The 26,916-nt window shown below is 27.4% G+C and overlaps 1 protein-coding gene across 2 annotated transcripts in view; it reads right to left on the bottom strand.

Annotated features, from left to right (window-relative positions):
• The window catches only part of dom (domino), a 179,706-nt gene that overhangs the window by 99,726 nt on the left and 53,064 nt on the right, over positions 1-26,916 (bottom strand). For both annotated transcript variants that reach the window (XM_067279421.1, XM_067279424.1), the window contains exons 4-17: positions 22,437-22,702; positions 21,870-22,055; positions 19,817-19,957; positions 14,185-14,374; positions 13,189-13,457; positions 12,057-12,198; positions 10,983-11,153; positions 9,628-9,782; positions 6,245-6,352; positions 5,114-5,291; positions 4,905-5,041; positions 4,707-4,817; positions 4,365-4,616; positions 2,575-2,711 (exon numbers count right to left, since the gene is read on the bottom strand). In XM_067279421.1, the coding sequence (XP_067135522.1) occupies positions 2,575-2,711; positions 4,365-4,616; positions 4,707-4,817; positions 4,905-5,041; positions 5,114-5,291; positions 6,245-6,352; positions 9,628-9,782; positions 10,983-11,153; positions 12,057-12,198; positions 13,189-13,457; positions 14,185-14,374; positions 19,817-19,957; positions 21,870-22,055; positions 22,437-22,702 (2,443 nt within the window). The remainder of the gene's footprint in view (positions 1-2,574; positions 2,712-4,364; positions 4,617-4,706; positions 4,818-4,904; positions 5,042-5,113; positions 5,292-6,244; positions 6,353-9,627; positions 9,783-10,982; positions 11,154-12,056; positions 12,199-13,188; positions 13,458-14,184; positions 14,375-19,816; positions 19,958-21,869; positions 22,056-22,436; positions 22,703-26,916) is intronic.

Raw genomic sequence — 26,916 nt, 5'->3', positions numbered from 1 at the left:
AAAGCCAGATCTCCACTGCAATCCGAGCGCAAACGCAAATAGGTTACGTGATTAAAAGGTTTTATGGCCAGGGGTTTTACACCCATTTTTACGCTAGTGGAGTCTTGTCCGAACAAGAACAAATAACTCACATTAGTGCCATTATAATAAATAAATAAACAAAAATAAAATAACCAACTTTCTACAGGTTTGCTTATTACAAGATTATCATTCTAACCTCAATTTTATTATAAAGTTAAAGTGAACTAATAATAAATTAAATAACTAGAAATTAACAGAAATTAAAACCAGTTCATAAAGCAATACTTTCTCAATACATTTTATGTTAGCTTTAACATGTCATTTTCCTACATGTTTCCATGAATCTTTCTATTAGTAAAATACTATAATTAATTAAAATATCATCCTCAAATCCCATCTCAAATATCATTCTTAAAATAACTCAATTAATATAGCCAATAAGTATAAAAATGAACCAGTTTTCTATTATGATCAGCCTATTGTACACAGTGTGTATAAGTGCTATTATATAAACTTTATCATGTTATTGGAAATTAAAAATGAAATTTCATAACAACTTAGGGATTACCTATCACTAGTTTTGAATAATATCTATATTTTTATATCTATTATAAACCAACTCAATTTTATTTAATATTCATCATTAATCATTAGTATATATAACAATTTTATGGTATAGTATTTTTTAAAAAATTTGACATTTACAATTTTTCTGCTATGACAATGTAATGAAATCACTAGAAGTGGAATTAAATCAAGATTATCTTTTTGCCATATAAATAATATTCAACTTATGCAATACTTTATGTTGATATAATTTTTATTAAATTTCTGAGGTCCTAGATGAAATTTAAATTGCAAGCTAAATGTTAATTAATGTCCAACAAAGCAATTAAACTCTCATCTTTCAAATAAAAAAAAAATACAAAATTAAACAATAATATAGCAAAAAGATTTATTTAATTAAATAATGTCTTATGAAGACTTATTAGAAATTCTTTCTGTCATTTTTGACAGAAAGAATATCTGTCAAAGATTTAGGTAAACACTAAATGCTTAAATTACGAGAAGAAGATTCAATGTTCAGATAAATACTATTTGATTGATTCAAGTTGAATGTTGATTTCAACCTCTCCCACAGCCTGAAAAATCTAAAATTGTCACCTGGAAACAAGGGTGGACCAATGGAAAAGCGATGAGGAATGTCATCAATCAATTGGAATAGGGAAACACAGAAAAAATCCTTCAAAAACTCATCTCTCTTGGACACAACGTTCTTTTTCCAAGATTCAAGTTCTATTCCCAAGACAACCTGTAGAAGTTCTCATCCCAGATCTGCCCTTTTCTTCCCAATCCATGGCCTATCTGGATATGTTCCAACTGCACCAAAATCTAATTTCCCTGGGAAGTGTTTCTTGAGTAGCCAACTGTAAACGACACCTCAGTCAACACCACTTTCCTACCTGATCCAAAACTTCTACCAAACAAAGCAAGCCCTGAGTCAACTGACGCAAAAGCTGTCCATTTCTGAAGGACTGACTGTCAACATCAAAAGCGACATTTGGACTTTCTATGGACTCTCTCACCCAAAAGATAGATAGGATAAAATCCTTTATAAAGTGACCAATAACAAAATTTTATAAACAATGTTTTTATTTAATTAAACAGGATTAATTGTAAATGGTAAGTCTGAATCAGTGCCCAAATCCTACCCATATATGACTTTTTTGACCCCTCGCCCATCCTGACAATCATCCAGTCAGTAAATCTCACAAATTTAATCATTGGTTTTTTTCTATGATATTTGAAACTCACTGTAATTTTATTCTTAAGAACATTTCAGAAGTCTTTAATAATAGCAACATATATTCTTATTTGAAATACTATCCAGCTATGATGATTACTGATGAATAAACTTAGGAAAAGATGAAAAGAGTGTGCTACAGTAGGATTTTTTTTTATTTACTAAGAAACTGAAGTTGACATATAAAATATAACATTCTGTAACATTTACATGATCTTCTGACAGAATACTTATGCTTTTAAGCAATTGATATTTGCTACTATAATCTTGATATTATATTTGTAGTATCAATCTAAGAAAAACTTTTCTTTATCAGTAACAATCCTTCAGTAATAATAAACAAATCCTATTAATATTTATACAAATAAAAAATAGAATTCTGTTTACAATCTAATGCAAATTTTAAAAATCTAAAAGATAGATCAGTTCTATTTACATTATAAATTAGCATATAGTAGTCAAAATATGAAAAGTTAAAAAGACAAATTAAATAAATATTATTTTTTATATATTTTAATCATTTTAAAAATGTTCTTTCTTTTAGAATGTCATTAATTACTTAAAAAATTTTTGAATTAATGTTAAATGAATAAACCCATATTTTAAAACTCAAAACACAAAACAATGTTTCAGCAGTTAAAAACATTTTTTCTATTTCTTCTTTTGTCAAAATTATTACCATAAAAATATAACTTAAAAATATACTAATGAGAAAAATAAATAATTATATTTATTAAAACAATAATTACTTTGTTTGGCTCATAAAATCATCATATAGGTAACGTTGTCTTTTTGAAAGTCTACACATAATAACATGTTCATATTTTTTTGGTAATTGCTTTTCAACTTCTGACTTGAGTCTTCTGAGAAGAAATGGTCTTAATACCTATTTAAAATAAAAATGTAAATTAGTTATGATTCCTGCTCAAATAAAATGGCAGTTTTTCAAACTTATTTACAATGTTAAATGTTACTTCCACCCATTGTGGCAGTTAGAAGTTTTGGAATTTTTACACAGTAATATAGTCATAGTAATTAACAGAAACTAAAGCACAAATTTCTAATAACAAATCAAATTACATCAGATTTTTTCCAAGATATTTTTTGGTAAAATTGTTAAATTCATTTGCCCTAAGTATAGATGTTTATCTTCATACAAATTAGTTTAATACTTTAACCTAAATACAGTCTAAAAAAATTCATTGTAATTTGTGTTATAATAATTAAAAATAATTATACAAAAATATATTTTGTTCATTAACAACAAATAATAAATAAGTAACTATAATAGAAAGCTTTGTAAACAAAATATAAAATAAATACAGTGAAACCACATTATAACAAACTTGACAGCAATTCCAAAAATGTTAAACTGAAAGTTTGTTGTAATGAAAAATTTATATAAATCATCATCATAAAGTTAAACAGCTAAATATAAAGTCCACATGTGAAACAAAACCATTATATGCTACTTTATTATCATTTCTGTTACTTATTTCAAATAAATATAATAGTTCTGAAATCATCAATTTACTTCATGCTTCCAAATCAAATTCTTTGTACACTTTGGTTTCCTGTACAAGAAAAGCTCAAAGATGTTTCTGTCACCTGGAACTTCCTTGGTCCCATCTTACCATCTTACACTCATTCCTTAAGTAAAGAATAACATAAGTAACAAAATAGTGTAAAAAGCCATCCTTACGCCTATGTCTATGACAACTTGTACACCTTACTGAGGTTAGCACACCTGCAATTCATTACTTGGTTCTGAGCTCCCTCTTCTCTTAAGATACAGTTGTATTTAAGTTAGAAGGCAATAGAAAACAATTATTTATTGTGACATCATCAAATGCCAAGCTGTAATATTTTTAATCATATTTTTAATTTATTTCATTTAAAATATATACTCTCCATCTCAAATTAGTTGTGGCTTGCCCCCATACCTCATACTTTCCCTTTAATAATAGAGACATACTGGTCATCTATTAACTCTTTTCGGAAGAAAAATTTTGAGCAGAAATAACATGCCTTACAGTTTGCATTGGAAATTTGAATATATTTAATTGGTACCTCTTGCCCCTAAGGTTTCCCTGACTGGTCTTGTCTTTCATCTATCTATCTGTCTCTGTTCTCAAAATTAAGGAAAGACAGACAGACGAGTGACAGGGGGAATTTATAGGTCTACAATTTTTTCAAATTGCAACCCAAAATAGAGAAAAAGAAATAACAAAATTGTTATAGTGAAGTGAAAATTGCAGAAATTCTATTACTGTGAGAAAGCCAAAACAGAGATGTTAAACTGAATTTGTTATACATATAGTTATACAACAAAAGCTTTAGTCATATGTTCCTATGATAAGTGGGTCGGGGAAATCTAAAAGTTCATTATTATGAGGTTTGTTATAATAAGATTCCACTGTATTAGTTTAAAATTATTTTATTAATTCATACTTTATAAAAATAAATAAACAAACTCTCCCTTTATACTAAAATTAAACTTAAAATTATAATCAAAAGTTCAATACAAAGTTATTTTTACCTTATGCAATCTTTTTATCAAACTTTCGTTATATTCATGACTTCCTTCAATCATTCCAGTAACAGGATTAGCAAACCAATCCCGAAATTCTCGATGTGATTGAAAAACATTTGGCATTAAAAAATGCATTAGAGACCACAGTTCCATTAAACTATTTTGAAGAGGTGTGCCTGTCAACAGCAACCTGCGAGAACTGTGAAAATTAAGTAGCATTTGCCATCGCTGAGATTTGAAATTTTTAATATGTTGAGCCTAAAATAGTAATAACAAAAATATTTATAATAATTATAAATAAATAATGCTTTAAGAAACTTTCTAAAACTAAAATCAATCATTATTTACCTCATCAAGAATGAAATACTTCCATTTCTTTCTTCGAAATGAATAATGATCTTGAATAACCAGTTTATATGATGTAATGCATACGTGAAAAGCATTTGGTTTCGTCCAACCCTATATTTTAGTAAAATAACAACATTCAATAAAAATGAAATCACACTTTTAAATTAAAAAATTATTTACAGAAATTAAGATATTTACCTGTCTTTTCTGTCGTCTTTCTTTTGGTGTTCCATAATAAGTAATGATTTTAAATGCAGGACACCACTTTTTAAATTCCATTTCCCAATTCAGCATTACACTTGTTGGTACAACAATTAAATGTGGACCCCAAATTCCTGTTTTTTAATTAATTAATTATTTGTTAAAAACTTATTTGCATAAAATCAACTTATATGAATTCTTCTTACCTTTTTCACAAGCTAGATGAGCTAATAAGGCAATAGTTTGTATAGTTTTTCCAAGACCCATTTCATCTGCTAAAATTCCATTCAATTTACGATCATGCATTGTTACTAACCAATCAAGACCAATATGCTGGTATTCTCTCAACTGATGTTTTAACAAAAATGGAATCTTAGTACAAACCTATCATATAAAGTAAAATCATTGAATTCAGTAAGAATTAGAAATAAATTTAATTAATAGTATGTTATTTTTAAAAATAAATTATTTTAATTTAATACTGTAATCATAAACTTCATTACATTCATATATTACCAATACACTTTGAAAACATTTAACTAACTTTGAAATAAATATATGATTGTATTTATAATTACAGTGAAAATATTTAAATAATTTAATTAATTTAAAAAATTTTTAACACATAATTCAAGTAGTGAATGTAACTAAATATGATTAGGCAAACTGAAAGTTCTTTTATTTCAAATTTCTTGAATTGAAGTTTATGAAAAGTTTGATTTAATCATATACTATTTTTAAATAGTAATGAGTTCAAATTTAATATTTCTTCTTTCAATAAAGTTGAAAATGAAATCACTTATCATATAACTTCACAGAAATAATTTGAATCACACAATATAAAACAGAAGTTAATAATAATAAAAAAAACAATTATTCAGTTTCTTTACGGTCCTTACATTTCTCATTAAACAATATAAGAAAAATCAAATTAAGATTTTTATGTAAATTAACAAATAAAATCCACATTATTTTTTAATACAGAAATGTTATCAAAATTGTACATAGTGTTTGAACAATTACTATACATGCTTTTGTACTTTATGTTTGAAATCTAAATTGATTTTATATTTTAGAAATTTTATTATTACTTTTTTTATGGTAAAATTATTAGGAGTGAAAAAAATAAAACAGTAATTGATCTAATCAATCAGTCTAATCACTCTTGTGACTGGTAAACTGATTTGCTTGACTATTCATTAATGATGATTGTCATTTCAGTTTATTCCACATATGTATTAGCAATAAATAAAAAAATTTATTTTAAAAACTTTCATTATTTAATTATCTTGTATTTATTTATGAACTCTTACGAAAATTAAAAAACAAAAATTTACTTGAGTAGTTGAAAGTGTATTTCCTTTTGGCTGAAAACTTTCTGCTGCAGCTGCAATATCTGTAATCTCTTGACTGGGTCCTCTATTTTTGGTTTCATCCTTTTCTTCCTATATCATAAAAAATTTATTATTATTAACTTGTGGTAAAATGATTTTGATAACAAATTACTGTCTTGACTATGTAAACACAAAAGATTAAGTAATTTACATTTGAAAAAATTAACAATCATTTATGTATTAAATTTGCTTGTTCTATTATTATACATAAAAATGTAAATACAGTCAAATCTCAATATAACTATTATCAACAGAATAATAAACCCTTCCATAATAATAAGTAATATATTTCTCTATTGCGATAACTTCTAATGCAATCTTAGTTTAGCAATATATTTTCTTACTATACTTGTAAAATACACAATATTTTCCTTCTCCAAAATAATAATAATAATGCAGTAAATTATATTTTAATCATTTGTTTTTTCGAATCAAAATGTAATACTCTCTTAATACAGTTATCACAAACTTTACCAGCATTCAGTAGGAATGAGAACAAGAGCCAGATTTAATGTGTTTCTAGTATTTTAGCATCTAAACTTTTGTTTGGCACTTAAAATTAATTTATCTTTTTTTTTTTGTTTAGCTGAAACATTAACATTTGAACAAAATTTTTAAAATAATATTTAACATGAAACAATGAAGGAAACAAATTTTAACTTTTTTTAACTCTTTTTTTTTTTGGTACTTTTTGGGTTCAAATCTTTCATTTCCAGTTTTTCAAATAATTAAAAATTACAGTAAACCTGTGTATTAGTCAAAACTCAAAATCCATCAGACCCTGATCTTACTAGGTAAAAGTGATTGTAACAAAATCTCTTTTAGAATAAGTGTAATTTGCAACACTAAGACATTGCTATATAATTTCTGGAGGAATTTTGTTTAGTTAAACTCAATTAACATAACAAAGTTCTCTTAGAAAGGGTTCAGGGATGTCTTAGTGTTGCAAATTGCTTTCAGTGATTAAATGAATAACGTAAATGTATTCTTAAAAAATTATATTTTAGAATTCATTTAAATTTTTACTTTTATTTTTGCATAGTTTACAGAATCTGACTAATTTTGGATTTCAATGTTTAATATAAACTGTAGAAATAATATGCAATAAATTTCCTAAATTTTGTACTAGAAGAGATTAATAATACTATGTATTTTTCTGTTCTAACATTGTCTAACTTTGCGAAAATAACCCTATTTGTAGTCCAATAATGTTAAATAGGAATGAGATACTTCTTTATAAACTATCACTATAACAAGGATGATCAACCTGTCAATCAGTGTATCATTTTTAGTTAATCGCAGAAGTATGGCTCTGTTAAAATGCAAAAAACATGGTCTAATTTTGGTAGGAGTATTAAAGCCACATTTTTCACAGATGAATCTTTTAACTATTTGCTATGAATTAGTAACAATCCATAAGACATGGATACAAAGAATTGCTGTTTGTGTTGAAGGACATTGCAAGGTTACATTATTTTAGTTTTTATTTTTTCAAACTTTAAGCAATCTCAGTTAAGTGAAAAATGAATAAGCCGAAGAGGAGCAAAATTTATTTGTGTGATGAAAGAAATAAAATTCTTTTTTTTTTGTTCTGGTAAAAAATAAATTTTATTTATGTTTAGTGTATTTACTAAAAGGAGATAATCTGGAATGCTAATTACAGTGCAATAAATAAATATAAGTATGTTTGCAGAATAATTTTATTAGAGTAGCTTATTAAGCCATTATAAAAACAGTGATGCAGAGTAGATCATCAGTGCTTTTAACTCATGAAAGTCAATCACATCCCACTGTAAGATGGCCAGGTCTGCACTATAACAATATTTTTTCTTGTTCCAGTAAATATCACTAGAAGGATTTGACTACAAATTTAAAAAAATTTATATTAAAATAATAATTTGTGATAACTTTTTTGAAGGCAGATTTTGTTCCTGCTTGGTAAATCATGGGTGCAGATAAATACTTTAAAAATAGATAAATCATGTTAGGTTATCAATGTGTATTTTTATAAAAAATTGTTGTGTATTATTTCATTTTTAGAAGAGACTTCTTGTCTTTCTTTAAGTCATTTTAATATTTTTTTGGATTTTTTGGTTTTACTTATTAAATTTTATAAATCATAAATCAATCAATTAAAGTTTTTCTGTTAAATATTTTAATTTTTGTTTTTTTTTCTTAAAATGTTGTTAGTGTGATTGATTTGTTACAAGATGTTTACTATTGTAATTAAAAATTATATACATTATGCAATAATATTTATTTCATTCTGTTTTAAAATTAATGCATGCATTGTTGTGATTAATCTTATAAACTTTGTGATAGAATTAAAATTTTAGTGAACAGTATTCAATTTTTTAAGTACAAAAATTCTTAATAGCCAATCCTACCAAAACTAGCAAAAATATTAAAACTGCTAGTTAATCATGTATTCATTATAAATACTAATCTTAAATACAGAAAATAGATGGAAAAATTTAATTTGTTTAAATCTAATTACTACAAAATATTCAAATAGAGTGACATATTTAAGAATATAACAATAAAATTTGTTAATAAGATTTAACAATTTATTATTATTATTATATACCCCTACTTAACAGAATGTACTTAGCAAATAATTAGATTATCAAAACACACCTTATGTTGCTGAGGTAATTTTATTGAAAACTAATGTTTTTGGACTGTTCCATAGGCAATCCTCAGGTTAAACCAGAGAATTGGAACATTGGTGTTCCAAAAATAGAATAAATATTTGAAATGCCGATGTTCCAATTCTCTGGTTTAACCTGAGGATGGCCTATGGAATAGGCCAAAAAGATTAGTTTTTAATAAAATTATCTCAGCAACATAGGCATGTTTTGATAATCTAATTATATACCTTTGGTTAAAATATATGGCCAGGACGAATTAATCATTACAAAAAAATCTTTAAAAAGATTCTTCTAAGGCAATACATACAAATGTGTTTTTATTCCAATCCAGTCCTTTCAAACGCACATTTGAGGAATTAACAATTTCACAGCGGAGTCTACCTTTCTTTATAGGCTGCTCATCCTCCTCTAAATCTAAAACAGTTAAAATATCCCTTTGGCGGTGGCACTTCATATAAAATTAAAAATATGCATTTTTAATTTACTGTTAATAAAATATACTGTTTTACATTTAGAGGCAAATGAGCAGCCTATAAAGAAAGGTCGACTCCGCTGTAAAATTGTTAATTCCTCAAATGTGCATTTGAAAGGACTGGATTGGAATAAAAACACATTTGCATGTATTGTCTTAGAAGAATCTTTTTAAAGAATTTTTTGTAAAAACTAATTATATACCTCTTTATTACTATGTTCCTTTTCTGGATTTATCAAATATTCCATTCCCACATCAACAATTTCATCTTCATCATCTGTCCCAAATTCTATTTCATCATCTTCCTCCTCCTCATCCATATCATCCTCATCATCATCATTTTCTTCAGTTTCATATACTAAAAAATATGATTTTGATATTTATCAAATAGCATGGAAATGAAAATTATCTAATTAATATCATAACCCTAAAAAATAGTTGTCTTTCCCATTGTTATTATATGAATTTTTTAAACAGAATACACCTAATAAAAACTAACACTTAAAACAACAATGTTTGTTTCATTGATTTTTCCTCTAATTTCTCTAAAAGATTTTCACAATTTTGTACAGATAATTCTTAAATATAAAATTTATTTAATTATATTTTTCATTTATTTCATTCAACATATGAACATATCTTATGTTCTGGATGAATACTTCAAATATTAAATTAACTTAAAAACTATACAATAAAAATTATTTGCTAATATTATATAATTACAACTACAGCTTAACTGAAGACAAACTTTTCAAAAATACAAGGAGCACCCAGAAAATAAAAAACATTTCTGCACAGCACTCTGTGCAAATGAATGACTGCCATCAATTCAAGGTCAATTTTTCTGATGCATTAGTTTAATGTGTATAGTGTATAGAGTATTGATAATGGTAGGCTTATTGTTACTGTTTTGTCAAGAGTTAAAATGCATGCAAAAATCGAAAATCCTGTCAAATGTGAAAGGTTATTTATTTTCTAAATGCAAAGAAAGTTTGTCCTATAAAAATTCATAAGCGAATCATAGAAGTGTATGGTGATAACATTTTGAATAAAGTGTGTGTGAGAAAATGGTGTTTGATGTTTAATCAAGGAAGATAATGTGCAACCACACACTGCTGTAGCCACTGAAGCTGTACTCAGAAATCAGTCCCAACCTAGTGCCCAATGATTTTCACCTCTTTTCCAAGTAGAAAGAATTTTTGGGTGACAAACATTTTGGAACAGATGGCAAGGTAAAAGAAGCTGTCACTGACTGAAAGAACTGGTGATGGAAATCTATAACAAAGGAATCCAAAAACTAATGCCGTGCTATGACAAGTGCTTAAATTGTAATGGTGACTGTATAAAAAAATAACTGGTCTTGTACTAATTACTTAATAAAACTTTTTTCTTATCATTATTGTTTTTTTCCCTTTTTTTATAGCCAAACATTCTTTATTTTCTGGATGCCCCTCATACTAAAGTTTAATATTAATCAGTAACTTGCCAATAGGAAGTTTACATTCCAATTAATTTACATCTTTGTCAAAAAAAGAAAAATTATTTTAAAAGTTAATACCTTTATTGCTAGTAGATGTCTTTCCATTATCATCATCCATTTCATCTTCATCATCAAGATCTGATCCTTCATTTTCTTCACTATTTGAGGAAGATTCAACAGTAGATATATCAACATCGCTAGCATAAGCTGCAGCATATTTCTCAACTAATTCTTCCAGTGGGATATCATCTAATATTAAAAAGTTTAATTACAATTAATACAAATTTTTTAACAAACTACAAGTGTTTTTTTCTATTGTTTCACTCATTTATAATCTTGATGCATTACATGAAAAAAATATATTCTAACTTTTCTAAAAAAAACATAAATAACAGAAAGAAAAGAGAAACAAAATATTATCATTAAATGTATTGCCTGGTAAAGCTGCTTAAACAACTTTGTTAAAAGATAGTTTAGCACTTCCATTTTAAGTTAGTATATGTGATATAACACCTGTGCAACTGAGGACTATAGGTACCATAAGTACCTTATTCCTCATATTCCTTCCCATAGGCATTTTATTTCAGTGAGTTCTGGCTATTTGCTAATTTTCTCAGTGTATGTATTTTCTATTATAAAAGTTTGTGTATGTATATAATTATTTCTAGTCATCAAAATTCACTTTAAAGCAATAAAATTATAGTTTATTAGAATGAAATTATCACATCACATCAAAGTTCTCTGAAATAGCTTCATTATATGGATAGGGAATATTGACCAGAAGTTTATCAGTTTACAAGATACAAATTTAAGTAGAAATATCTAGTAATATCAATTATAGCATGGATTAAACACACTGAAAATGAACAAGAGATGTATAGGTAACATTATGTGTGTACATGTAGTTGGTGAGAATTTTTCATGTTTTGTAAAAATACTTTACACAAAATAAAAGTTGTCTAAGTAATACTAACTGCAACTTCAAATCAACATAAAACTTGCCCCATCACATAATCCATACCTGCTTCCTAAGTGCCTAAGTTCCTAAGTTTAAACACAGATAACCCAGAGAAATCAGAAATCAGGTTATCGACAGAAAATTATGGTAATGATTTTATTACAATTGAAAAAAATCATAATTATTAAACTTACTTAATTCTTGTAATTCCTTTAATTCTGCATCATAATCTTCTTTACTTTCCTTTGATTCTTGCTCTTGTATTGTAGATTCATCATCTTTTATATCATCATTACTTAAATAATATTCATCATCTTTATTTTCAAACTGATCCTCCTAGATTCAAAATAGCAGTATAATTATTATAATATTTATTATTTTATTATTGTTTAATAACTTTATCAATGATTATTTTAAATTATTCATTTCAATAAACTAAAATTAATTAAAACTGAAACTGTCGTTTCTATTTCTCTAGGATTATATTAACCAAAAAAAAAAAATCTTTACATTAAAAATTAAGTTTAAAATTCGGTAAATTGATTTGACATAATATATCTAAGTAACATAACAGGAAATAAAATAACACGAAACAATGTGTAACTGCTTATCTTGAGTTGAACATAAAAGAGCTAAGTAGATTTTTCTTAGACTAATTTGAAATTTAAAGTTTTCAAATTTCAAATTAGTCTAAGAAAAAGGCATATCAATAATTTAATCTAAAATTATATCAACAAATCTTAAGAAGTTGCTATCAATTATAAACATTCACAAATCATTTAATTATTCTGTTTGATTCATAATAAGACAATACTGATTAAATGAATGAAAGGTCCATTCCAATACATCTAACCAATGAATTCAATCTAACCATAATCCAAATATGATATGTTAATATTCTACTTCATTAAAATTTTAACAAATGTATCAGAAAATAAAGTAGTTCCTGATAAACTTTTTGTTGAATTCTTATTGCATCTAAATTCAGACTACTTTCGGATTAACTTTTAGGTATAATTCAAATCATATCTATTTGGGAATGGTTTAATCCTAGTGTGTATCCAAAACTTCAAGTCTGAAATTTTCTGATACTCTTATTAAACTGACTTCAAATCAAAAGATAAATGTAGTCTCTAATTGTAATCTCGGCTGCTTACCATATCCAACCATAATCCAAAAACATTATTTTTAATGAGTTTTAGATCTCCTATTCTATTAAATCAACACAATTGTTTACATATAGAAAATACATGTATGTATATATATACAAACATATATTTTCAAAAAATGAAAATTATATTTCACATTGTAAAATTAATAATTTACCAAAATTGTATCTTTCAGATCAGTTTCATCATCATTTTCATCATTTATATCATCTTCACTACTTTCTTCATTACAGCTTAAAGGAGATGCCGGTTTTTCTAAAATATTAGATGGGAGAGTTTTAAGAAGTTCTTCTAGTGGTAATTCACTTTCTTTTTGTAGCATCTGTATTTCTTTATCTTGTTCATCTTTGTTGATGCCTTGTGCTTCTTCTTTTTCAATTGTTTCTTCATCATCTGTTTCACTAGTATTTGGTTCAAAATCTTTATCTGAAAATAATCATATATAATACTATAAATTTCAATTTACATAAACATTTGACTAATTCACTCAAAAATAAAGTAAATACATTGCAGAAGGTTAAAATATAAAAGTATATTTTACACTATAAGTTCATAAAAAGCAAATAAAAATTTAAAATTCTGTCAGGTTAATGAATATTTTCCACGTGTAACTTAAAACAATAATAATATTGTGGATAGCATACAGCTCTTAATAATTGGGCTGCAATTTAAAAAAACTGTAGACCTATAAATTTCCACTGTCATCTGTCTGTCCGTCTTTCCTCAAGCTCGAGAACTGAGTTAGATAGACAAAATCTGAGACCAGATATAAAAAACTTAGGGGCAGGAGGCACCAATTAACCATATTCAAATTTCCGATGCAAACTGCAAGTCACATTATTTCTGCTCAAAACTTTTCCTCTGAAAGGAGTTAGATAGATGACAGCATGACTCTGTTGCTCATAGGAAAAGTGTTGTGTACAGAGGCAAGCAAGACACTACTAATTTGAGGTGAAGAGCATATATTTCAAATTAAATAAATTAAAAATATAATTAAAAAATGCAGCCTGGCATTGTGACAATGTCACAATAAATAATTGCTCATTATATCATATATTTCAATATTTTCTGAAAGAAATTTGCTTATCTTGTAGATTAAAAAAATTCTACAAATTATTTTCTTAATTTAAAAACAAATTTTAAATACTCTTACCATCTGAACCAGCCTGAGATCCTGATGTTTCATTTAAAGATGTGGGAGTACTCCCAAAAATGGACTGATTCATTCCTTGGGTCAACCAAGAAGAATATTTTTCAGTTTGATCAACAATAAAATTTAAATGTAAATCTAAAGCTTTCTTCCTTTTTTCTTCAAGTCTTGTTTGCTGTTTAAATTCAACCAACTGAAAATACATGATTTTATCACCATGGTAAAAAAAAAGTTCCAAATAATGTTTAAAACTAATGAATATAACATAAAAATGCACTGATAAATTTTCATATTTAAAAAAACATTGTGAACAATTTTATTCGACATAAAAACTGAAATTAGATTTGTATATAAATTTTAAAAATTATTTAAAATTGTTTCCTATAAAATTTCTTTTAATTTTCATTTATAAAGAATTAATTTAGTTCATATATTGCTGTTTGAATATTTGATTTTAAAAAATATTTTAAATATTAGATTATTTCTATGTTATAAAACATACTTTCACTTGCCAATGGTTTCAATTTAATGACAAATTTATTTAGAAATAATATATGCATATATAGACTATTTTATTTGAAAAGATAGGGCAATCACTATTTTAATTTATTGTTTCAACTTTTAATTTTTTACTTTTATAGAAGTACTGTTGCAATAACAACTTTAATTTTGGAATCTCTAAACAATTTGTTTAAGAAATACACACTGTGAAGAAAGATGTCCTATCACTATAACTTCTCAATTCTCTCTCAATTTTTAAAGGAAAATTTTGTATGTAATTCAAGGGCTTTGAAAACAAACTTTAAGGAGGCCAGTGCTTATATATATATATATAAATCAGAAACACTAAAAAGTCTAAAAAAAAAACCTTTTAACAGTTTAAACACAATCGATTTTAACAGTTAATTCCTGAATGAAATAAGTATTTTTTAAGAAAATATTCTTATATCATTTTATTAAAGTTTAAATTAAAAACTGACATCAGTAACCTATCATAAACTTTGTTTCATATTATTACTTTCATTTAGGTTAATTTGGTGTTTGTTTATGGATTGAGATATTGCTGCTTCCATCAGTAGTGTATATCCATATTTCCAGTCATGAAGATTATCTTTAAATAATAGATTTGACATTCCAAATGAATTCAATATTCTGTGAAACTTTATTTGCCAAAGCTGTTCAATGCTAGAATTTTTACTTTTTTTTAATTACTTCCTGATATATAAAAGTTATATCATTGTCACTTTTGAATTTCAAATGGTAGTAGAATTTGATTATGTTTTAGAAAAAAAGGAAAGGACCAAATGCAGTTGGTTTCATGACGTATTGCATAGCTGAGTACAGACCTCCATATTTACTGTGGAAGCATTCAAATTTGTATGTACAGTCCAGACCCCAAATTGGACTTGTGTAGTAGATGATAGGATTGATTATTGAGTTGTAAAATTTCATATGTATATGCAAGTTTGTAATTTTTAGAGTTGAGCATAAATACAATAAATTGTCTACAGCCTACTTCACTTTATTATTAACATTAAAGAAATGAACTTTAAATGTGGCGTTCCAATCAAATATAACTTCCAGGAAGTTAACTTCTTTTACCATTTGTAGAAGGGTATTGTCTAGGTATAACTTTGATTCTTTTTCTGAAATTTTACTGTTGTTGTAGAATATGATAATCTTTATTTTTGCAGGATTTATCATTAAATGAATCAATTTGAAGTATGAGTTTAGTTGATTAATTTTTCTTTGTAAAGCAATTTTGGTTGGAGCTATAATTACCAGTCGTCTGCAAATTGAATATAACGAAAGACTCTGTTACCAACTTCGATGCCATATGTAGAAGTATGGAAAAGTTGATCTATTTCGAGTAAATAAAAATTGAATAAATAAATAAGATAAAAGAGTATCACCATGGAGTAAGTCTATTGAAGATCTAGTTTTACCCTGTTTGATTTTTATATTATATTTAGAGAATAGTTTTAGTACTGTTGATGAAAAATGTACAACTGCACCTTTAGCCATCAAATTGTTCACCAATAGGGGAACATAGACATAGTCGAATGCTTTTTGAATATATACAAATGATGCATATACTTTCCTATGTTTTTTTGTTAGGTGTAATTGAATTATTGATAGTAAAAGGAAAATTGCTGATTCTATACCCTTGTTTTTAATATAGGTGTATTGGAATTTGGTTTCTAAGTCCATTGTTGGAATTTAGTAGCTAATATTGTGGTGAAACATTTTCTCAGGGTTGAGAGCAAAGCTATAAGGTCTATAGTTATTTGAAGAGAGATGATCACCCCTTTTATATATCATTGTGAGTATAACAGAGTTCCAGGAGTCTGGATATAGAATTGCTTTGTACATTGAATTAAATAAGTTTAGTAATTTTATTCTTGCTTGGTACGAAAGCATCTTCAGGAATTTAGTTGGAATGTAGTCACTACCTGGAGTTAGTTACTTCTAGTTTTGTTAATGGCCTCTTCTAATTTGTTAATTGTGAATTTGGAGTCTAAACATTTGTTGTAGGAATCAGTGTTAGGTGTTAGAGTTTGGTTAATATCTGGAAATCTCCGATAAAAGTTTCTCCGTGTATCATAGTTTATTATTGAGGGATTTTCACCTGGATTTATGTTAAAACAGAATTTTCATATGGTAGGTCCAAAACAGTTTGCTATTCTTGCTATTGTTGATTAAAAATGATTCGAGATATCTGAAATAATTTTTCTTTATGGCTTCGAGAAGATTATTATAGGTCTGTCTAGCTTTCCTGTAGTTAATAAATTTACATCATTTGAGATTTTTCTAAATAGTTTTACATTGGTTTGTTTTACTTTTTTCATATTATAACAGTCAAAGTCGTACCAGGGTTTTTGAATCTATTATGAATATTATCTTTGTCATTTTTAATTTGTATATAGTTATTCATTATGTGAACTATAAGTTTATAGATTTCCTCACTATTAGAATCAGTTATTTCTGGGATGTAGGTAAATCGGTCTTCAATTTCAACTAGATAATCTGAAATATTGTAGATTATTCTTAGATTTTTTTAGGCAAACTGGGATTTCTTTTGCAGGAACAATAAAAATTTTGTTACAGTGGGAAAGTGGTCAGATGCATCAAAGGTTGAGGTAGAAAACTTCATACAACAATCCAGTAAAAATTCAGAACATATTGTAAGATCAATAGTGGATTTCCAACTGTGCACCAGACAAGTATATTCTGCAGGGTAATCAGGAGTAATACGGCCGTTTAAAATATACATTTTGTTTTCAGTTATTACTTCAATCAGGTTTGTTCCAAGTCTATTGGCATGCTTATCCTTGGATTGATGGGTATTTTGAATAAGAGAATTGGATCTGCTGTACCAAGAATCCATCAGTTCAGTAATACATGAGTTGAAATCCCCCATTAATAGGATGTACGGAGTGATATGTTGCCATGATTCTATTATTTTAAAAGTTTCATTTAATTTTGCTAGGCATTTGGGGGAGGAATGTAGGCAATCATTGCTGTCATTAATTTTTATTGTTTATATTTCCAAGCATGGGTTTATACATGGAGATTAGCAATAGTGTAAAGTTATCAGATTTTTTAACTTGGATTATTTTACCGAGATCCTTTTTTAATTAAGACACATAGGCCACCACTTGGACGTCCTGGTCCCAATGACTTGCTTGCCAATACAGTTTCTATTATAAATTTGTTGAAAAAGTTTAGTTTATAAAACAAATCAGATGTTATATGTTATCCATGTTTCAGTTATACCAATTATATCTGGTTTAAATTTTGATTGAAGGAAGCTGAGTAGTAGTAGTTTGTGTTTGAGACCTTGACTGTTCCAATTCATAATCAAAAGTAATTAATTGTTTATAGTAAGTTTTTCTTGATAGGATTTGCTTTGTGTTTCATGGAGTATCAACTTGTTGTTGTTATTAATGGGGAGAAAGGCAGGAAAGTTTCCAGATAAACTAGCTTCACTGTGCTTATGCTATATGTTAGTTTGTCTTGGCCTATTGATAAAGTGTCATTACATAGTTTACCTTGATGATTTTGTTTTCTTGCTTCATAAAAAAATGAGAGTAGGTGTTTTCATCTAGTTGTTGAATTCTTTGTTAGGTCTGGTGATCTGCATATTTTTCCAGTCTTCTAGTAGGTTTTGTTGTTTCTTTTTTATAAAGGCAGTAAATGTGTGATCTTGGATCTGATTATTTCTGAGTGTTAATTTAATAATAGGTTCATTGATTTGGTTTGTTTGGTTATTTCTAGAATATCTTCCTGCGATACATCTTGTAAATTTAGTAATGAGTTAATAAAATTACAAATTTCTAGTTTGGAAATATTTTTAGAATTGTTGATAATTATACAGTATTATGTTGTTATGATGGAAATCATTAACTAAATTATCCATTTTATATTGCATAAATCCTTTTGTCGTTTTTAAATAGTCAATTTGTTGTTTAAATTGTCAATTTGTTCTTCCATTTTTTGGTATTGTTCTTTAGTTTCTTGAATACTTCTGTGAATAAGATCCAGGTCTTCTTTTATGGAGAATATTTGATTAGATAGTTTACCATTGGAAGTGTTTATTAGTTCAGATATTTTGTTCCATAAAACTGTGGTTGGAATATCTGTTGAGTTGCTGGAGTTAGTCGATGAAATAGAACAAAGTACATTTAACTCAGCTGAAGGTTTCTGTGGACTATGTGATATTATATCTAAATAAGAGTCAATAGCAGCTGAGGAAGATTCTTGTGAGTTGATGTCTGTTATAAGTTTAGAGTTGGTCGAGGTTGGTTGGTCTTTTTTACTTCCCGGTTTAGTGTGATATAATGGTGGTCTTCCTCATTTTACCGGAGAACATTGCATGTTGATCAATATTTAGTATTTCTTCAGAAGATATTAAGCTATGTCTAGTTCAATACTTTTTTATCAATTTAAATTGGCTATCTAAAGTTATCCGATACACAGGTTCACTTCCTACAAGTTGGTAAAGTGCATAGTAAAAGTCACCAGCAGCTTCGGCAGTCAAGACATGCCCCCATAATACAAATTATTATTTTATATCAACTTAATTTAAATAATATATTTCATATATAAAAGGAATAATTTAAAATATTTTATTTTAAAAATAATAAAACAAACTATAAAACATATAGTCTATATGAAGAACTTATTGAAATGATAATAGAGATTAATACAGATTAAAGTGTGCAAATAATCATAATACTGTTTGTTTATAAATGTTTTGGCTTTGGCAATTTTAAAAATAAACTTTATATTTATGTTAAAAAAATATTCATAAAATGCCTTGTTGTTCAAATGAATATGAAACTTATATAGCTAAAATTCTTTGAGAACAATTAAAAATTTATTACATTATCAAAATAATACACATTTCATGCTTATTTAAGGTTCACCATAACAAAATAACGTTTTTTTTTTATGATCATTTCTGTTTTTTTTTCTTTTCTTATGGAAATTTCTGGACTAAATTTAATAAAATAAAGAAAAGAAAAACTTCACAGAACCAACAAAAGCAGATAACATTGCTATAGTTGAATATAGTAGTTGCAGGAACTTAAAATGTAATTTTGACTCAAACAGTTACTGATGTTGTTATTACCTTTTCAATGTTCGTCCAGAACTGTTTTATTTCTTTTGCAATCTGGCTTGCAATTTTACGTAATTTTAAATGTTCTTCTTTTTCAGCTCTTTCTGCTTTCATTTCTCTTTCTTGATGATATTTTAGCACCATGCGAGAGCACTAAGAAAAAGTTAATAAAATATCAAAAATATTTTACTTCATAATTAAATAAATTACATTTCTTTAAAATTTAATTAATTTAATAGACAAGAAAATTACATTTAATTTGTTCATAAAGATATATTTTAAAATTAAGTACGAGGGTAGATTAAAAAAAATTACCATTTATATTTGGACATTTATTGATTAATAATATTGATTATAATTAATTAATTAATAATACATTTATGATTAATAATATAACAAGTGAAAACTTTAGTTCTTCTCTACATATCCTCCTGCAAGCTCTACACACTTTTGCCAACGATTTGGAAGCTTCAATATCCCTCTCTCATAAAAAGATTGAGGGCGAGTTATGAGCCAATTGCACATGTGCTCCTCGACTTCTTCATTGCTTGCAAATCATTTTCCTCCAAGTGATTCCTTCAAGGGTGCAAACAAAAAATAGTCCCAAGGAGACAAGTCTGGACTATAAGAAGAGTGTTCCAAGGGTTTCCCAGCCCATTTCTTCCAATTTATTCCTTGTAAGAACGTAGTGTGAGGCCAACAACCTCAGAGCCCATTGGGCACTAATTTTTGTGAAACCAAGATGGTCAATCATAATGGATTGAACACTCCCATAGCTGATATCCACTTCTGATGAGATTTCTTCAACAGTTAACTGGCAATCACATTCAATAAGCTTGTGAACAACACAGATGTTGTCATCTGTAAGGCTTGTCCTTGGGCATCAATCAATGCCCAAGGACAAGCCTTCGTTATGACCTTCGTTTTCAACACATTCTTGCCCACCCTTAAATTCTCTGGCCCACATATACACACGATTCTAAGACAGTGTACTGTCCCCAAACTGTGCCTTCAATTGATTAAAAATGTCTGCGGATTTAACGCCCTCATTAGTTAAAAACTTTATGATAATGCGTTGTGTAACAGACAAATGTACCTTTTGCTCAATCATGGCTGTACTGACGACAGAACTGAGTGTGCTTGTTAACCAAGCCAGTTCCGCCACTCCTCACAAACCAAACATCAACTACCCTCTACATTATCTAGCTAGGAACTGCATGTTAAGCAGAACAGCAAAATTACCATTTATATTTGATCCACCCCTGTATTTTTTTAATTGCTTATATTTTCATGTTAGTATTTTTAAAAGCTAGTTAAGTTTTCAGAATATCTTGCAAGCCATACAATAATAAATTTATAAAAAGAAATAAAATATTTTTTTGTATCAGCTAAGACTTATAGTAATTAAAAAAATAAAATCTCTCACAATCCAAGCTTCAATAATGCTATTTTAAAATCTAATTTGTATATAATCGTGCATACTAAAATATTCTTTTAATCTAACATACTTAAAAAATTTTAATTTGAGATATTTTATATGTAATTTTTATAAAACTTTAAAGTCATATTCAAATATTTTATATTTTTTTCATATTTTATTAATTTTAAAAATATAGAACAATAATTCTCTAATTACAAAAAACTAAGTTTATTTGTGTTCGATTTAGATATAAAATATTTTTTTTTCAATTTTGGCTTCCCAGTCAAAACCTTAAATGGCATTTTATGATGATAATGCTAACAATAAGATTAAAAAGTAATATTTATAATTCATTATGATAAATTTTCAAACAAAACACAAAATAGCAATATCAACAGATTTAAAAAAAAAAAAAAAATTGGTAATTTAGAAGATAATAAATCAATAATAACTCATTCATAAATTCATTGCTTAACAAATGATAATTGGTAAAACATTATAAAAAAAATTATTATATAAATATTTTATTTTATCATTGAATGTGTATTTCATTATTAATGACTTGCAATTTTAAAAAATTACAAAAATTCTGAAGATACATTATAAGATAACAATAATAATAATAATAATAAACTGAAATTTTACCTTTTTAGCAGCTGCTTTTTTCCATTTTCTTTCTTGAGCAAAATCAGCAGCTAGCCAAACCATTTCTTCTAATAAATAATCCCAATGAGCTTTAGTACGAGGTGGTTCTTGAACTTTAGGAAGTCGTTTAGCAGACCATAATCCTTCCCTTCGTAATTCTGAAATTCTTTGCATAACATAGGCTTCCTGAAATTTTAAAATATTAATAAGTATTACTTAAAATATAAGGTAAATATAACAGTAACATAAAAAGTGTTATTTTTTCTTTCGGAGTTTTCTGTTTTATATTAAAGAAAATTATAAAAATTGCCAACTTCCTTCACTTAAAATAACTTAAATCTAATCTTATTAGAAGTCACTTTTATTTTAGTCTAAAGCGTAATTTTCCATTGAAAGGAAAATTATTATTAACAAAATTTTTAGCATAATTAAAATAATAAATAAATTGTTAACAGTGTGAAATATCAGATTTATTCAGCAATTTCAAAATAACAATAACATTAAAAATTTTAGTTAGTTATTTGAAATTTTAAAAAACATTCAAGGATTTCATTTAGTTACACTTACTTGTTTAGCTCTTTCTACAATTTCCTCTTGAGAACCTATTGCAGAATCATATACAGCTGATATATAATGCTGTCTTGTATGCAACCTATTTGTAGGAAGGGTGACTGATGGAGGGGACTTTGAAAGTTTTGGTGTGCTTGGAATTCCAGATCCTGACGTTGACCGAGAAGTAGATGTATTGGCAGGACGTGATGGTGATGACTGAGAACTGGAGGTAGTAGTTACAGTTGATGATAAAGATTTTGATGTGTTATCCACTGTACTACCTATAAAATCAATAATTAAATGGTAAATTATTTTTCTTTCATTATTTAAAATGCATATTCAAATAAAAATTCTTCTTAAACATAAATTTCCAAATAATAAAAAATGAATAAAGAAATTATCAATTCAATAGAAATAGTCTTAATATAAGTACCCAAAAGAAATAGTCTTAATATAAGTACCCCCTAATTTTATAAGATTATTAAATAGATGCCAAAAGTTATTGAAATCAGGAATTAAAAATAAAGATCATGTCTAAATGAGAGAAAAATCATGACTATCTTAGTAAACTGATAAAGTTCCTATAAAAAAAAAATAGATAGTATCTATAACCGGTTATGTTTTATTTTCTATTATATTTTCTTCTTTATTTTCTGATTCTTTACAATTATATTTAATTAGTCAAAGTTTTGCTACTGACATGATGTAATTAAATTTGAAAACTTGTAAATATCATTTAAATTTCTATTTAATGGAAAATAATTACAGAACAGTAAAAATCTTTAATGGCACTTATAATTTTTATCTGTTGAAATCTGTTTATTGTTATCTGTTTATCTGTTATAATTGTTATCTGCATTTGATGATTTGATCTTGAAATTTTTATTGTAAGAACATAATTTTTAAAAAATATTAATGATAATAAAACACAAAGATTATTTTGACATTTTTCATTCTTTCATTATAAGAATTTAAATGAACAATACTACACTGTATTCTATTGTTTTAAAGTATTTATAAAAAAAAAAAACTTAGAAGATCCCTAAAAATAGAACTGTCTATTTCAATTTTGTTTACATTACTTTCTTTGGTTTGGCATTTATACCAATGAGAAAAATATCCTACTACTATATTACTCCAATGATAATATTTTGTAATTCTGACTCACTTTTTACCTCTAAAGATAAACTAAAAGTGCTAAGTAAATAACTAAGTTCAATGGATCACATTAACCTTATAACTTCAACTATTAAATGCTAATAAAAATGCAATGTTTTCAGCCTCTTTACGACCAACTTCAGGCATCATTCCAAATAAGACAAAAAAGGTGAAAAACCATTGGGGATTTCGATTGTTGTTGTTCCACAGTAGAATAACACTTGCAAATTTTAAAGATGCAAACAAACATTCAAAAAAATGTTCAAAAACAAAAAGAACTTAAAATAGTTCAGAAAACTGTGTACACCATAAGTGAGTCAAAATAAAAATGCACCCAATTTTGTTTTTACATGATAGATATATCTGCAAAAAAGAAATAAAATCTGTTTAAAAACAAACACTATCTATAGGAAAAAAATCCAGCAATGAGTTGCATAACTTTCCCAGCTATTATGAAATCTTATTAAAAAAAGATCTTTTATATTATTAAGCAAAATAAATAAATTGTGTGTGGCACTGTCTGTTATGAGATTTTGTTATAAAAAACATTTTGTATTTTTAATTACTATAATATGACAGCTTTAAAAAGCTTTATTTTGAGGGTAAGAATGGTTTTACAAAAAAGTATGTTAGTAATGAGTAAAATCATCATTAAGTCTGATCCTACTAGAAATACATATGACCCTCTATCTCCTCACTCCCTCGATTTTTAACCACCAAAATTTAATAGCATCAATGCCCCTCGTACATAAGCCACCATAACAAATTTTGTTACTTAACCTTTACCCCATCCAGAGATATTAATGCCAAAACAAACACATACTTTTGCCTTTTTGGATTCATAAGATGTGAAGATTTACAAAAAAACATGAAGGCTCAAATTTGACATGATTCCAATAATTACCTTCCCAGCTGATATATATATAATATATATATATATATAACAGCTGGAAAAGTAAAAATGGAAGACTGCTTTTGAACTTTAAAAACCAGTAAAAAATGATATAATAAATCTTTATCTACACTATTTTCCATAGAAGCAGCTAATACACAATGGCACAATATGGAACTCGGAAGTTATAAAAGGAAATTTCGTGTGACAACACTGGATCACATCATTTATCTAGTAAGCCTGTCATTTCCAATTTTTTTGCAAATGAAATGAATTGTGCACACTTGTGAAATAGTGATTTTCATTATTTTAAAAAGAACAAGTTTGGTATTTTTTGCTTATTCATCTTTAGTAAGTTCTATGGTTTATAACTGTTGCATTTTCTTGTATGAACTAATCTCATTAAATTTATTTTTCAGTCTTGAAAGCATATAAATAACAAAAGTAGAACCCCTCTACATTTCCCAAGTACGACCACAATGCTTTACCTACATTCTAAATCAGACTACTAAAATGTTTTCATGTATCTATCATTTCAGATGACCAGGCAAAAAGATAATCAACATGGCAGAAATTGAGATGCCCAACAGATGGAAGAACCTATTAAAGTAATTAGAAATAAGGTGATGAAATGGGAAAAGGCATCTAATCACTTAAGAGTGCTTAAAACATTGATTAGGCTTGCAGATGTGAAGCATGGTGATCCAAAGGAAACAGCTCACACCAAAATGGAAAGGCCTACAGTTCTTGAACCCAAACATCCTTTCAGAGATGTAAGTGCTGGATAAAAATGGCTAAAGCTGTTCTCAGATGACACAAAAACTAACTGCCAAATTGTAATCTATGACATGAGATTTCACCAAAGACAATGTGTCCAAGTTCAATGACAACTATGCAAAAGAACTAGAAAAGATGATGTACCGTACATGCCTGATACAGCTGATTGCAAAGAGAACGTTTAGAGGCCGACGGCAGATCAGGTAGACCGTGGTTCAGAAAAATTTCATTGCAGAGACGGCGTTTCTCACTTGCACCAGTTTAAACAACGATTAGAAACAATTTATTTGACCTACTTTCTAGACTTCCTTGATAACAGATTTAGACACCATTTTATTTGAGTAGAAGTCGCCATATTCATTTGTTGGTCTCAAAGTTTATGTTATAATGAATATTGTTCATTTAATAAATCTTGTAAACAAGATGAATCAAAAAAATTATTTATCTTGACAATTATGGAGAGAAAGGGTAATATGAGATCGGAATAATCCTTTAGAAATAGATTCCAAAGATGAATTTCAAATTCGGTATAGATTTTCTAAATCTGGATTTGTTCGTATTTTAAATCGTATTGACAATGAAATTAAGCATCTAGACTGAAGAAGATTGCCATTAACTACTGAACAACAGTTGTTGATGAAATTACGATTTCATGCCATCGGAAGCTTCCAGAGAGTAGCCAGTGATCTTATCGAAGTTTACATCTCTACTGTATGGAGTATCTATCAAACTACCATTAAATAAATTTAAAAAGCTTTTTGTATAGTGAAATAGACTTTTATAATAAGAATGAAGTCTTGTTTAACAAATAAGAATAAGATCTTGCTGTGAGCAGACCAACAAGGAAACAACAAAGAAAATTTGTTCTGTATCATCTCCCATGTGATTTTTTTCATCCCCAGAATACAATTGTTGTAATCTTTCTCCTCAACTGCAGGATAATTTTTTATAAATTCCGCGAGGACACTTTTTTCTGCTTCGGAAAAATTCCAGAATGATTTGAACACATTGTTCATCGCCATTTTTCTGACATCATAAACGAATGACCTGACTGGTTAAACAACACTTGAAAGAGAGGAGTAATAGCAAAGAAAGTAAGAGCCAACATTTTGCCAAGATTTGTTTAAATGGCATTCAGAAATAGATGATCGTCGTCTTTGCATCAAATTTTAAACTGCAGTTCAGCCAGCCAACATCTAGATGCCGCTGGGCTGTTAAACATCGTTTAGCACTAACTAGCTCTCTGCAATTGGCTGATAGAGTTTGGATTGTCAATGAAACAGGTCTGTCAATAATCCAGAGCAAATTTTTTTAGGTAATCGGACTGTAAGGAAAATGCCAAATTGGAAGTATTTCCTCAGCTGAGAGAGATTCTTTGATCACTGTAATAGTATCTATAAATGAATCAGAAAACTTTATCCTGCCATTGGTGATATTTCCTCACACTAATATGAGCACAGCTCCGGAAAAAGTAAAACCTCCTGGAACAACATCTCTTTGGTTGGGTTCAGTCCCACCATATTTATCAAGTGGTTTGGAAACTTCATTCATTGGACAAAATGAACCAAAGAGGAACCTCTGATGCGCATGACAAATTGGCATTACAGCCATACTCAAAATATCAAAGTACAGTGAGTGATCAGTTAACAAATATAATCTGTTCAAAGA

The sequence above is a fragment of the Centruroides vittatus genome, unplaced genomic scaffold (assembly GCF_030686945.1).
Source record: "Centruroides vittatus isolate TY-2023 unplaced genomic scaffold, ASM3068694v2 contig_1175, whole genome shotgun sequence".
Taxonomy (NCBI): Eukaryota; Metazoa; Arthropoda; class Arachnida; order Scorpiones; family Buthidae; genus Centruroides; species Centruroides vittatus.
The sequence above is the reverse complement of the archived record's forward strand: the minus strand, read 5'-3'. Positions and strand labels throughout refer to the sequence as shown.